Source organism: Pseudorasbora parva, chromosome 7 (assembly GCF_024679245.1).
Source record: "Pseudorasbora parva isolate DD20220531a chromosome 7, ASM2467924v1, whole genome shotgun sequence".
In the NCBI taxonomy this organism is placed as follows: domain Eukaryota; kingdom Metazoa; phylum Chordata; class Actinopteri; order Cypriniformes; family Gobionidae; genus Pseudorasbora; species Pseudorasbora parva.
The window spans coordinates 7311303-7323406 of record NC_090178.1 but is presented as its reverse complement, the minus strand read 5'-3'; the positions used below and the strand labels follow the sequence as shown (position 1 = coordinate 7323406).

The window sequence follows — 12104 nt, the reverse complement described above, 5'->3', positions numbered from 1 at the left end:
GATAGCCATTTATCTGCCGTCTATAGTCATTGCGTCACCTCAGCTCCGCGCACATCCCGCCTTTTTGCCCATTTTCTGTTATGCGAGAGTGGCACACGATGACTCGCTCACAAGATGGCAACGCCCAGCTCGCCCATACTTTAAGCTTCAGAACGGCTTATCGGAATCCTATGGGTGACGTCACGGACACGGACACCTGTGCAATTATTCATGCTGTCTAATCAGCATCTTGATATGCCACACCTGTGAGGTGGATGGATTATCTCAGCAAAGGAGAAGTGCTCACTAACACAGATTTAGAAAGATTTGTGAACAATATTTGAGAGAAATATGCCTTTTATGGACATAGAAAAAGTCTTATGTCTTTGAGTTCAGTTTATGAAAAATGGGTGCAAAAACAAGTTTTGCATTTATAATTTTGTTCAGTGTAATTAACAGGTTTTTGAAGTAGCCTAATAAAACTTTAGAAACTATCAGAGTCTGAGAGCGGCTTTGAACTCACCTGAAAGATGCTCGTAAACAGCCAACGGCCTCTAAACCTGCATTTTCAGGTTCATTGTAGGGAAGTTGTAGCCTGGTCTTTCCAGACTCTCGTACATTTCATTTCATTTGTAGTACTGAAGGAAAATTAAAATTGAGCGGAAGTACATAGGAGGGCAGAGCCAGGCTAGGGAAGTTGGTGATGTAAAAGAATATTCAGTGATCATGAAACACAGAGTGTCTGTCTGTCTGGACTCTCTGGAGTCACAAAGGCTTAAAAATATCAATGAGTCTCTGAGGGTCAATTACAAGACATAAGATGCTTCCAGTAGGTTACTTAGCAACAACAGCACACCTAATTAATATTCATGAGCCGACTAAAATATGAAATGAGAAAAATTAGATGTTTACCAGACACTATGAGCTTCAGGTCTCTGTCCAGAGTTTCCAGTACATGTCAATCAGCAAGATATGTGATCAGATTCAAACTATAGAAACATCATCATGAAGAGAGAACTGTCAGAGTGAGTCAGCTCAATGTACGACATACCACATTCCATTCATATCTCCCAACATCGTTTTTATTTATGTATTGCCCTCACGCGCCCTTTTCTGAGCTTACGTGACTCCAGTCACAGTCATATTAAATCAGCATGATGATGGCAGTCTGGATGTAATGATCTTTTATTGCAGCCTATATTACAGATGTTCTAGTTGAAGTTTCAATTACCTGTTGTAAGATTAAGTCATTGTACAGGCTGTATAGCAATACTGAATGTTCAAAAGTTATTATACTTTGTGGTGGCTTTCGAGAATGCCTCTTCATTTTCATCCTGAAATAACAGGAAATAAATGTTAATGGATTTTGGGCTTTATATGCACATTGACTTAAGGAATGTTCAGGTTCAAATAAATTAATGTCTGTGTAAAGTCTTTTTTGTTGGTGTTTTTGTTAAAAGTTACTGGTTGTCATAATGTCTTGTTAGGTTTATGGTTTACTTACTGTATACTGGCAAGTTATATACAATCAGTTATAGACATTAGTTTTATATGCATGTAAATATACATACAATATGGCCCATTAGTTAATGCTTTAAACTAATATTAACACAAAATTAGCAATACTTTTGTTACAGTCTTTATATTCTTTGTTAACATTAGTAAATAAAACTACTAATGTTAGTTCATGTCAGCTCGAGTCCGTGAAATAACATTAACAATACAACTTTAGATTTTAATCATGTATTACTAAATGGTGAAATTAACATGACTAATATTAATAAATGCTTTAGAAGTATTTTTCATTGTTAGTTCATGTTACTAATGGAGTTAACCAATGTTAACTAATGGAACCTTATTGTATAAAGTACAACAGAAGGGTTTTAAAACTAAAAACTCCATTCATAGGGAAATAGATTTTTAAAGATAACTTATAAACCTTTAGACAGCTGTGAGCTAAAAGGTTGTGTACTGATAATATTTTCTTCTGTCAGCTCGCACTATTTATAAAAAATAAAATAAAAATCATGTTTAAAGGGTTAGTTCACCCAAAAATTAAAATTCTGTCATTAATTACTCACCCTCATGTCATTCGACACCCGTAAGACCTCCGTTCATCTTCGGGAAACATAAATGAAGATATTAGTGTTGAAATCCGATGGCTCCGACAGGCCTCCATTGGCCAAAATGTCATTTCCTCTCTCAAGACCCATAAAGGTAAGGTACTAAAGAAGTCGTTACAAAGCCCATCTCACTACAATGGTTCTACAATAATGTTATGATGCGACGAGAATAGTTTTTGTATGCAAAAAAAAAACTAAATAACGACTTAAATAGCAATGGCCAATTTCAAAACACCGCTTCGTACCGTTATGAATCAGCATATCAAATCAGTGGTTCGGATCGCCAAAGTCATGTGATTTCAAGATTTCAGCAGTTCGGAGGTTTGACACGCAATCCGAATCATGAATCGATACGCCCGATTCATTAAGCTCCGAGGCTTCAAAGCTGTGTTTTGAAATAGGCCATCACTATATAAGTCGTTATTTCGTTTTTTTTACGCACAAAACCTATTCTCGTCGCTTCATAAAATGATTGTGGAACCATTGTAGTGAGATGAACTTTGTAACGACGTCTTAAGTGCACTTACGGGTCTTGAGAGAGGAAATTTCATTGTGGCCAATCGAGACCTTTCTGAGCCATCGGATTTCAACAAAAATATCTTCATTTGTGTACCGGAGATGAACGGAGGTCTTGCGGGTGTCGAATGACATTAGGGTGAGCAATTAATGACAGCATTTTCATTTTTGGGTGAACTAACCCTTTGAATTAGAATTTGTGGTGAACAACATAACCCATTATGCTTTTTTATATTTTCTTATATCGTTTTAAATTTCTCCATCGTTTTTTTTTAATGCTGTTTGCAATGCTTCATGGGATTGTAGTTCTTTCCCTCACTTAAAACCATTAAGTACAAAGTCTTGTACCTTTGTATTTTTGTCAGATTTTCTTTTGTGCTTCAAATCAAAGTTTGTAATGTTATGATTCACTTCGTAGCTGATTGGCTTTGAAGGGGGATTCTGAAATCCACTGCCGCTTCAATATACCTGACGTGGATAGACCTTGAAAATGGTATAACTGTTGGGACAATTATATGTACGATAGAGCGAGGCAACGAGACGGTGAGAGAGGGATCGCGGCCTACGAACTCCTTGTGAGACTTGAAGCTGGCTTCTGCTTTTGAAACTGCAAACTATTCTAAGTAAATTTTTCTTTGAATTAATTGCAGTCCTGACTCTGTCTTCATTTCTTCACTACTGGTCCTGGGTCATAAGCTGTTAACCCCTAACAGCTTGGTTCATGGCTCATAACGCTTTAACGAAGACTTATTTTTAAATCCCTATGGGAGAAATGAATGGGAAAAATACTTCCGGAACCAGCGGCGCTGAAAGGGGAGTGGGGGTGGCAGCCTGTTGCACTTTTCAATGTCGTGTCACCTTTATTTCTATAGTGCATTATACAAAACAAATCCCTCAGTATGGATTCAATTTAGCGTCAATGTTACAGTTCATCAATTCAATTTAGCTGTAAAGCAGCTCTTTGTATGCAAAAAGTATCAAAATGTGCATGATGCATAAATGTTTTGCCCCATAAACTTCCATTGTAAGTGCATTACAGTAAATATTATTTTAGCTTGTTTTTACACAAAATAATTTCACTGAGGTAAATCAACCTGCAGATACGGTGAATAGTTAACTTGAACCTGTAAAATTCCTACAAAACGATGATGCTGTTGGTGCTGTTTGCGTTTACATTGATGTATCTATCCAGCCACTGGAGAAGCTGAGTGATTCTGGTGTAGACTCCTGGTTTATTGCGTCTTCCACATCCTTCTCCCCAACTCACCACACCAGCCAACCTCCAATCACCCGCTTCAGTCTTACACACTAGAGGACCTCCGCTGTCACCCTGATGAACAATTACACAAGAGCACATATAAGAAAACACACACACACAGTTTTATTACAGTTAATGTTTAATTTATTTCAAGTTTTAGTAAACAATTATAATCCTGACAATGATTAAAAAATACTGTATGTATTGCTCATTGTTAGCTAATGATAATGCATTAACTAATGTTAACGAATGGGACTTTATTGTATTCACTGGTTTCATGTCATTTTCCCTCATGATTTGAACTACTGCAGGTAAAAATTAATCAGCATGACTTTTAGTGAATCTGTTGCTCACTATTATAGGACTTGAAGACTTGAAATAATTGTGCTCCACAGTTTTGTGCTCGAGTTCCACAGAAGAAAAATAATGTCATATAGGTATGGAACAACATGCGGGTGAGTAAATGATGACAGAATTGTAATTTTTGAGGAATATATCCTGTTAATAGATGTGTATACCTGGCAGGAGTCCACTCCTCCCTCCATAACGCCAGCACAAAGCATTCTGGGGGTGAGTTGGCGGCCGTACACCTTGGGCTGTAAACATACGGACTGATCGATCACGTGAATTAAAGCCTGTCTCAAGTGTGAGGACACCGGCCCTGTACGAGAGAGTGAAAGACACCTTTACGAGAGCTCAGGAGGCCTGTAAACGCTTCAGAAACATGATCTCACCTCCTTCCTGAGTGTAACCCCAACCTGTTACCCAGCAGGGTGAATCAGGAGGAAAACACTCGCTCAAACGTGGTAAACACACGGGTCTCACACCATCTAAACAACAGTCAACACATCTGTTCTGTGTTACTATTTCACTACCCTGCGTATATTTCAAATGCAAAAGCGTGTCTTGTATGAACCAGAAATATAAGCACCACAGTTGACACCAATGAAACTTGCTCATTATTTTTGTGACTGTTGAATTTGCACACATGCCCAAGTGAACATACCTCCCATCTCCATCTCAGTCTGCGTGCGCAGCAGACACAGGTCGTAGTCGTTGTTGGTCGATGAGAATTGTGGGTGCAGGTGTATTTGCAGTATGTTGTAGTGCTTGCCCTGAGACGAATCTGAGACATTGATAGTATCAACCACCACAATCCAATCAGACACCTGCATCATGTCATACCTGACAAACAACACAAACACAGCAATGAAAAATCTAAATACAGGTGTATAGCGCTTTTCACAATATACAAGGTTTCAAAGCAGCTTTACAGAAAATCATGATGTTAATGTTTATAGTTTAGGGATAGTTCACCCAAAAATGCACATTAACATTAATGAATTAATTAACTAACGTCATTAATTAACCCTCATGTAGTTCCAAAACCGTAAGATTTTCGTTCATCTTTTGGAACACAAATCAAGACCTTTTTTGATGAAATCTTAAGAGCTTTTGTCCCTCCACTGACAATCTACGCAACTACCACTGAGGCTTCAAAAAGTTCATAAAGAGATCGTAAAAATAATACATATGAATTGAGCGGCTTAGTCTAAATAAAGAGACACAATTGCTTTAGATGATCAACAAATTGAATTTGGGCTTTTATTAAAACATTGAACAGTGAACATAAACAAAAGCTCAACCGAACCTGCTTGACGTGCGAGAACAAACCTGAATGAACCTCACTGGTTCATGCAGAAGCTCAAACCGTGATGCGTAACACAAGAATGAACCTCATTGGTTGCTGAGGAAGCGCAAACGTGCTGCGTAACACAAGGATCTCTTTATGAACTTTTTGAAGTGTCAAAGTGGTAGTTGCGTAGTGGTCAATGGAGGGACAGAAATCACTCATAAATCATTTCATAAGTATTTTTGGGTGAACTATCCCTTTAAAATCTTTATATCTTATAGTCGCATTAAGGAGATTAAAGCTAGACGATAATAAAGTTTACATTTTACAACGGGGAAAAAAATCATGCAGTTGAGATTTACTATATATCATATATGTCAGCTTTGTGAGAATTCGCTGCTCTCACTCTGTTGTCTCATACTCACGTTACAAAGCAGTGTGCGGCAGTGACGACCCAGTGAGGGGTAATGATGGCTCCTCCACACACGTGTTGGCCCTGCCAGTGTAAACTGGTCTGCCATCCCCACTGATCCTTCGCAGCCTCCTTACCACCGACAATACGCATCCCAGAAGACCCAGCATCCATTGCTGTGGAGCAATCTGGATGACAAAGACCAAGTTCAGAGACCATGTGACATCCTAATAAAATCAAATCTGTACAGCAGATCGCTTAATATGTCTCCGATTGTACCTGAGGAAATGTTGAGGGTGTCGTTGGATGGATATTTCACAGAATAGAAGGGCTGTGGTGTGTTGGAGCAGTTCTGTAAGCTGCCAGCAGAGGTGTCTCGCGCTTTGGTTGGGAAACACACGAACTTCACTAAAGAGGAAAAGCATTGCGTTACTTGACTGTTTTCATGATTTAATCACTATAAAAAGATGTATATTGATTCTACCAGATCACAGTCTTTGCTGAGACCACATGTACCTATAATGGCAATGCAGATGGTGAGGATGATGAAGGTGGGGATGAGGGTTGTAATTAACGCTAGACGTGACGGACATGATGGACAGAGTTTAAACCCAGAGACATCTGTGATAAGAAAACAAGGGAATATGTAAAACATCTATCTACCTACCTACCTACCTATCTATCTATCTATCTATCTATCTATCTATCTATCTATCTATCTATCTATCTATCTGTGTGCCCATCCATCCATCAGTTTATCCATCCATCCATTCATCCATCCATCCATCCACACACCCATCCATCCATCCATCCGTCCATCCATCCGTCCATCCATCCATCCCCTCACCAGCCTCGTCTATAGAGGAGTTTTTAGAAACACTAATGTTAATGCCTCCTTCCTGTAAGATGTTCTCTTCTTTTGAGGTGGCTTTAGTGTCAGTGAGGGGTGAGGAGCCGCTCTCAGGAGGTGATAATCGAGGCAGATGTGGCATTAGTGTTGACAGTGCCAATTCAGAGACTCCGAGCAGCTGGACACAACCAGGAGGGGTCTGTGGAAGTGTGGACGTGTACAGCGTAACAGGATGAAGAGGAAACGGTATAGAGGCACTTCTTGCTCCGTATAAAGGGAGCTCTGCCAGCTGAGGAGCCACATCTGTGAGATTCTGGGGAAGCGGGATTTTCAATGTAGTTCCAGGTATCAAGGTGAGTGGTGTGTCCATCATTACAGGAGCTGTGAGCAGAGGAAGAGCTGTGTTTAAAAGTTTCGGGCAGGTGGACAGTAGATCTGGTGGAATGGACATAGGAGGACATGCTGGGAAGGACTTCGGAGGCTCCTGGTTGTCTTTTGCTGGGTTGATTTTATAGATACCCTAAACATCAGAAAATGTCAAAAGTTAATCATGCCAGTTATCATTAGTCCCGGATGATCACCAAACAGTAAATGTGCATGCACACACATACACACACACGCACACACACACACAATTTAAGTGAGGTTAAAGAAAGGCAAAACAGACAATTTCACATAAATGAAAATGTCAAGTAAAGTTCGACAAACAGTTTTGCCATGAACATTTTTTTTTTTTTTTTGAAATTCTCAATGTTATTTTTTAGACAACTGAATAGGAGTAATAGTCTTAAAAGTGTGTGTGTGTGTGGGGGGGGGGGGGGGGGGGGGGGGGGGCATTTTTCAGATAGAGTATTGAAATCATTTTTCAGATAGAGTATTGAAAAATATATTTTTTACTTATCCAGACCTGGAAATTACCCAAATTAAATTCCATCATTTTCTAAATGGCTTAGGAACCCTGGTCTATCCGAAGACTTAAACAAGGTAAATTTAGTTCATTTAGTAAATCTGGCTAACATAAAATTAGCCAAAATTTTGAATAAAAAAGCATGCATGCATGGGGAGAATTTTGTGCATGATGGTCATTTTGGTTGTGTATGCATCTGACTATCAGCACTATTCCCAATTTCAATGACCCCTAGTTTAGTAGTCAGGGCACTGATCAGAGATCAGTCCATTGACTTTTGTCCTGATCAGTGCCCTGATTACTGTACTAGGGAGCTGATTGAGACGTACGCATAATTAACTGAAACTAAAACTAAAACCATAAAACAATTTAGTTGCTTGAAATAAAATAAACTAACAATAAAATAAAAAAAAACTTGTACATATTTTGTTTCAGCTAGTTGCCAGCATTTCTCATCTTCTTTTAGATTAACTTGATGTACTAAAATAACTTAAATTAAATTAAAGATTAATAAAAACTATATAGACTTTAAAATAGACAAAAACAAAAAAACGCATTCAAAATATATTAATATAAACTTTATGTCAATAGTATGTCAGTTTTACTAACATAACAAAATACCATGATCCTGTTTCACATTAAAAGGTTCACTCATGCCATTAGTTGTTCAAATCACTGTCAGTTTCCTCTGTATGTTAAACAGGATATAAAAGAGACTATTTAGCAATTACACACTTCCACATATTAAATGGCTAATGGAATCTCACAGCGCCAGTTTTATTGAAGACATTTTGATGAATTGTTACAAACACTAAGAGACTATTGTTCTTACCTGGGCAAAAGCCATAGTTTGTGTCAGCAGTGTCAGCTCATGCATTTAAAGAAATGAGGCCATTCTTCAAGAGCCTCCAACAAGAGATGACACTTGGAAACGCAAGCAATAATGAAAGTCCAGAAACCTTGGACGAGTGTCAAAAGAACAACAGAAGAGCTTGCTGCATCCACCATCCATTCATTCCTCTGAGATGCTCGACGTGTTTCATTGTGTCAGGGTTGCTCTCTTGTCCTTCACTTCCTCTTTTTCAAAAGCATTGCATCAGTTGGTATTCAGTCTAAACCTTCAGCTGGTGTTTAACAGTGCTCAGGATGTTTATGAAGAGCGGCTCGGATGTAATGGATAGCAGTTGCCCAGGCTGATGAAAAATGCATGCTTGATTATTGTTAGACGGGGTCAGAGTTGAGCGACTGAGGGTAAGTTATACTGCAACCGATAGGTCACAAAACCACACAAATACAATGACTCAGCATAGGTTATGGTTTATGACTATGGGTAAAAAAATCATGTTAGCAATCATCTAGATGCATTGGTTGTATCTGCCTGTAGGGCTATGCAGATTTGTATACTAGGCAAAATAAAGATTTAAAACATGACACATATACAGTGTAATGTATCCTCATATGGAAAATGTGTGCATTTAAGTGTATGTGTTCATGCAATTTAAGGCTGTGAATCCTGTTTCACCCCAGGAGGGATTTTACCTGCCGATCACATTACAGGATTCAACAGTGTAAGGTGCTAGAAGTCAACAGGAGACGAGCAATCTGTAATGAGAGCAGATTAAACTAACTCAGCTACGATGTCAGATTACACTAAAGGATGAGGGAAGCCAAACAAATGAGAAACAGGAGATTCAAGCGTCCCCAGCGCCTTTACAACAGGTCATAGCAGACATTTTTTAATAAGACCTGCATATCATAAAACTAAAAAAAAAAATTAATTTCTTGAAATAAAATTAATGTTAATTTAGTTTAACTTTATGTACTAAAATACTATAACTATATTGACGTATTAAAAAACACTAATCAATATGACCAAAAAAAAAGAATTTAAAATATTAATAAAAACTACTACAATAATTCAGGTGTTCCAATCACCTCCATGGCCAAAAGATGTATAAAATCAAGCACTAGGCATGCAGACGCTTCTACAAACATTAGTGACGGAATGGGTCACTCTCAGGAGCTCAGTGAACATGTTTACATGCACATCAGTAAGCTGATAACTCAATAATATCAGCGTATTGAAATAACTCGTTTTCCCTGTTTACATGCAAACCAGTAAACTGGGAATGCAAGTAAACCGCGTTTACATGACTTTATTAATAAACCGGGTTATTCCTTGTAGTGACGTCAAAAATAATAATGTCCGTATCTGACTCTGAGTTTTTCAAATGTGAAATGTGAAGTTAGTTGTGATGGTAAATAAAGCTTACAAACGTGGTAAATAAAGGTTTATTACCTCATGCAGTTGATGCAGCGTTTTTACTGACCCTCTTCTACTTCTGTTGCATGAGATGATAACACATCTTTACAACTTTCTGGGTCTTAAAAGAGTCTGCGTTTGTGATATATGTCCTTATTTCATGCAAAACGCTAGCTCGCTGTCTGGATGCATTTAAATCTGGTCGAAGTATGCGTTTTTGCCACCTATCACACATGCGCACTTCAATAAGCCGACAGAAAGCAGGTTAATGCGTTTATATGCAGCGTGAAATCAGGGTAAGAGGTAAAAAACTGTTCCGACTGGTTTATGCTTACAACGTTTATGACCTTACTCTGATAAAAGAAAATGGTAAAAGCATAATCCGCTTAAGAACGTGCATGTAAACACACCCAGTGAATTCAAACCTGGTACCGTAATACCTGTGCAATAAGTCCATTCGTGAAATATCCTCACTACTAAATATTCCACAGTCAATTGTTAGAGGTATTGTAACAAAATGGAAACAATTGGGAACGGCAAATCAGCCACAAAGTGGTAGGCAACGTAAAATCACAGAGCGGGGTCAGCGCATGCTGAGGTGCACAGAAGTCGCCAAATTTTTGCAGAGTCAGTAGCTACAGACGTCCAAACTTTTTGTGGCCTTCAGATCATCTCAAGAACAGTGCATAGAGAGCTTCATGGAATGGGTTTCCATGACCGAGTAGTTCGTCTAAACCTTACATCACCAAATGCAACGCAAAGCGTCAAATGTAGTAGTATAAAGCACGCCACCCCTAGACTCTAGAGCAGTAGAAATGTGTTCTCTAGAGTGACCAATCACGCTTCTCCGTATGGCAATCCTATGGATATGTCTGGGTTTGGCAGTTGCCAGGAGAACTGTACTTGCCTGACTGCATTGTGCCAAGTGTAAAGTTTGGTGGAGCGGGATTATGGTGTGGGGTTGTTTTTCAGGGGTTCGGCTTGGCCCCTTAGTTCCAGTGAAAGGAACTCTTAATGATTCAGCACACTAAGACATTTGGACAATTTCATGCACCTAACTTTGCGGCAACAGTTTGGGGATGGTCCCTTCCTGTTCCAACACGACTGACCAGTGCACAAATCCATAAAGTCATGGAGGACTGAGTTTGGTGTGGCCTTCCTGAACAAAGTCCTGATCTCAACCTGATAGAACACCTTTGGGATGAATTAGAGCGGAAACTGTGAGCAAGACCTTCTCGTCCAACATCAGTGCCTGACCTAACAAATGCGCTTCTAGAAGAATGGTCAAAAATTCCCCGAAACAGAAACACACTCTTAAACCTTGTGGAAAGCCTTCCCAGAAGAGTTGAAGCTGTTATAGCTACAAAGGGTGGACCAACTCTATATTAAACCCTACAGATTAAGAATGGGATGTCATTCAAATTCATGTGCATGTAAAGGCAGGCATCCCAAAACTTTTGGCCATATAGTGTATACTGCGAAAGGTGCATTTGTTTTTACACCAAAACCAGATTAAATTAAACTAAAACAGATTTAATTCTTTATGAAACCATCCCTTTAAGAGATTATGCGTGTATATTTGGAAGGTTTTCAAATATTTTCACATTTTTAGGTCATGTTCTAGTGGGCAAAAATCTCAGTGGACTCAATATTGAATATTTATATCATGTTATTTACAGCATATGGTACAGATTCAGATCACATTCCCATAGATACAAAATGCAAGGAGAAGGTGTGTTAGTGAGCATCAACATATTTAACATTAGCATCAGCTCAGCACTAGAGATTCCACTGAAATATTTAATGTCAAAACATGTTTAAGTATTTAAAGATGATTAAACTGGTTGGAGTTTAAGAACAAACTGACATTATCTCAGTATGATTTGAAATCACTAAGCTGTAGCTTTAAATTGCGCATTTTGTGATCATTTTTAGCATCGTTTACCAACTCCAAGGATAAAACCATGATTTAAAGTGTTATTTCATTCATAAATTAACATTGTCATAATTTACTCACCCTTGTGTTTTTCCAAACCTGCATGACTTTCTTTCTTCAGTGAAACACTAATGGAGATGGTTAGGTGAAATGAGCTTCTGTGTTTGATACAATGGAAGTATGTACTGCCAAAAAGGACAAAAAACATGATTAATTGATCATAAAAG

At 38.5% G+C, this 12104-nt stretch overlaps 1 protein-coding gene across 2 annotated transcripts; it reads right to left on the bottom strand.

Annotated features, from left to right (window-relative positions):
* Positions 1 to 1194: 1194 nt before the first annotated feature.
* LOC137082614 (transmembrane protease serine 6-like) lies at positions 1195 to 12089 on the bottom strand. Of its 2 annotated transcripts, none has more exons than XM_067447909.1 (10): positions 11959 to 12089; positions 6769 to 7291; positions 6438 to 6542; positions 6201 to 6329; positions 5935 to 6109; positions 4883 to 5061; positions 4611 to 4706; positions 4395 to 4537; positions 3793 to 3948; positions 1195 to 1313 (listed from the first exon to the last, which is right to left on the bottom strand). In XM_067447909.1, the coding sequence occupies exons 1-10, from the start codon at positions 11980 to 11982 to the stop codon at positions 1260 to 1262; spliced, it is 1584 nt and encodes a 527-aa protein (XP_067304010.1). In that variant the 5' UTR covers positions 11983 to 12089; the 3' UTR covers positions 1195 to 1259. The 2 variants fall into 2 exon arrangements, with proteins under 2 accessions (XP_067304010.1, XP_067304009.1); XM_067447908.1 differs by lacking the exon at positions 11959 to 12089 and adding an exon at positions 8511 to 8799.
* Positions 12090 to 12104: the final 15 nt, after the last annotated feature.

Bases quoted from the DNA above. Each gene is read 5' to 3' on its own strand.
- LOC137082614 (XM_067447908.1), bottom strand. From the start codon at position 8,555: ATGCATGAGCTGACACTGCTGACACAAACTATGGCTTTTGCCCAG. The intron at 6,330-6,437 runs GTACATGTGGTC...TTTCCTCTTTAG, and splicing joins CATCTGCATTGCCATTATAG to TGAAGTTCGTGTGTTTCCCA. The intron at 4,538-4,610 runs GTGAGATCATGT...TCTCTCGTACAG, and splicing joins GGGTTACACTCAGGAAGGAG to GGCCGGTGTCCTCACACTTG.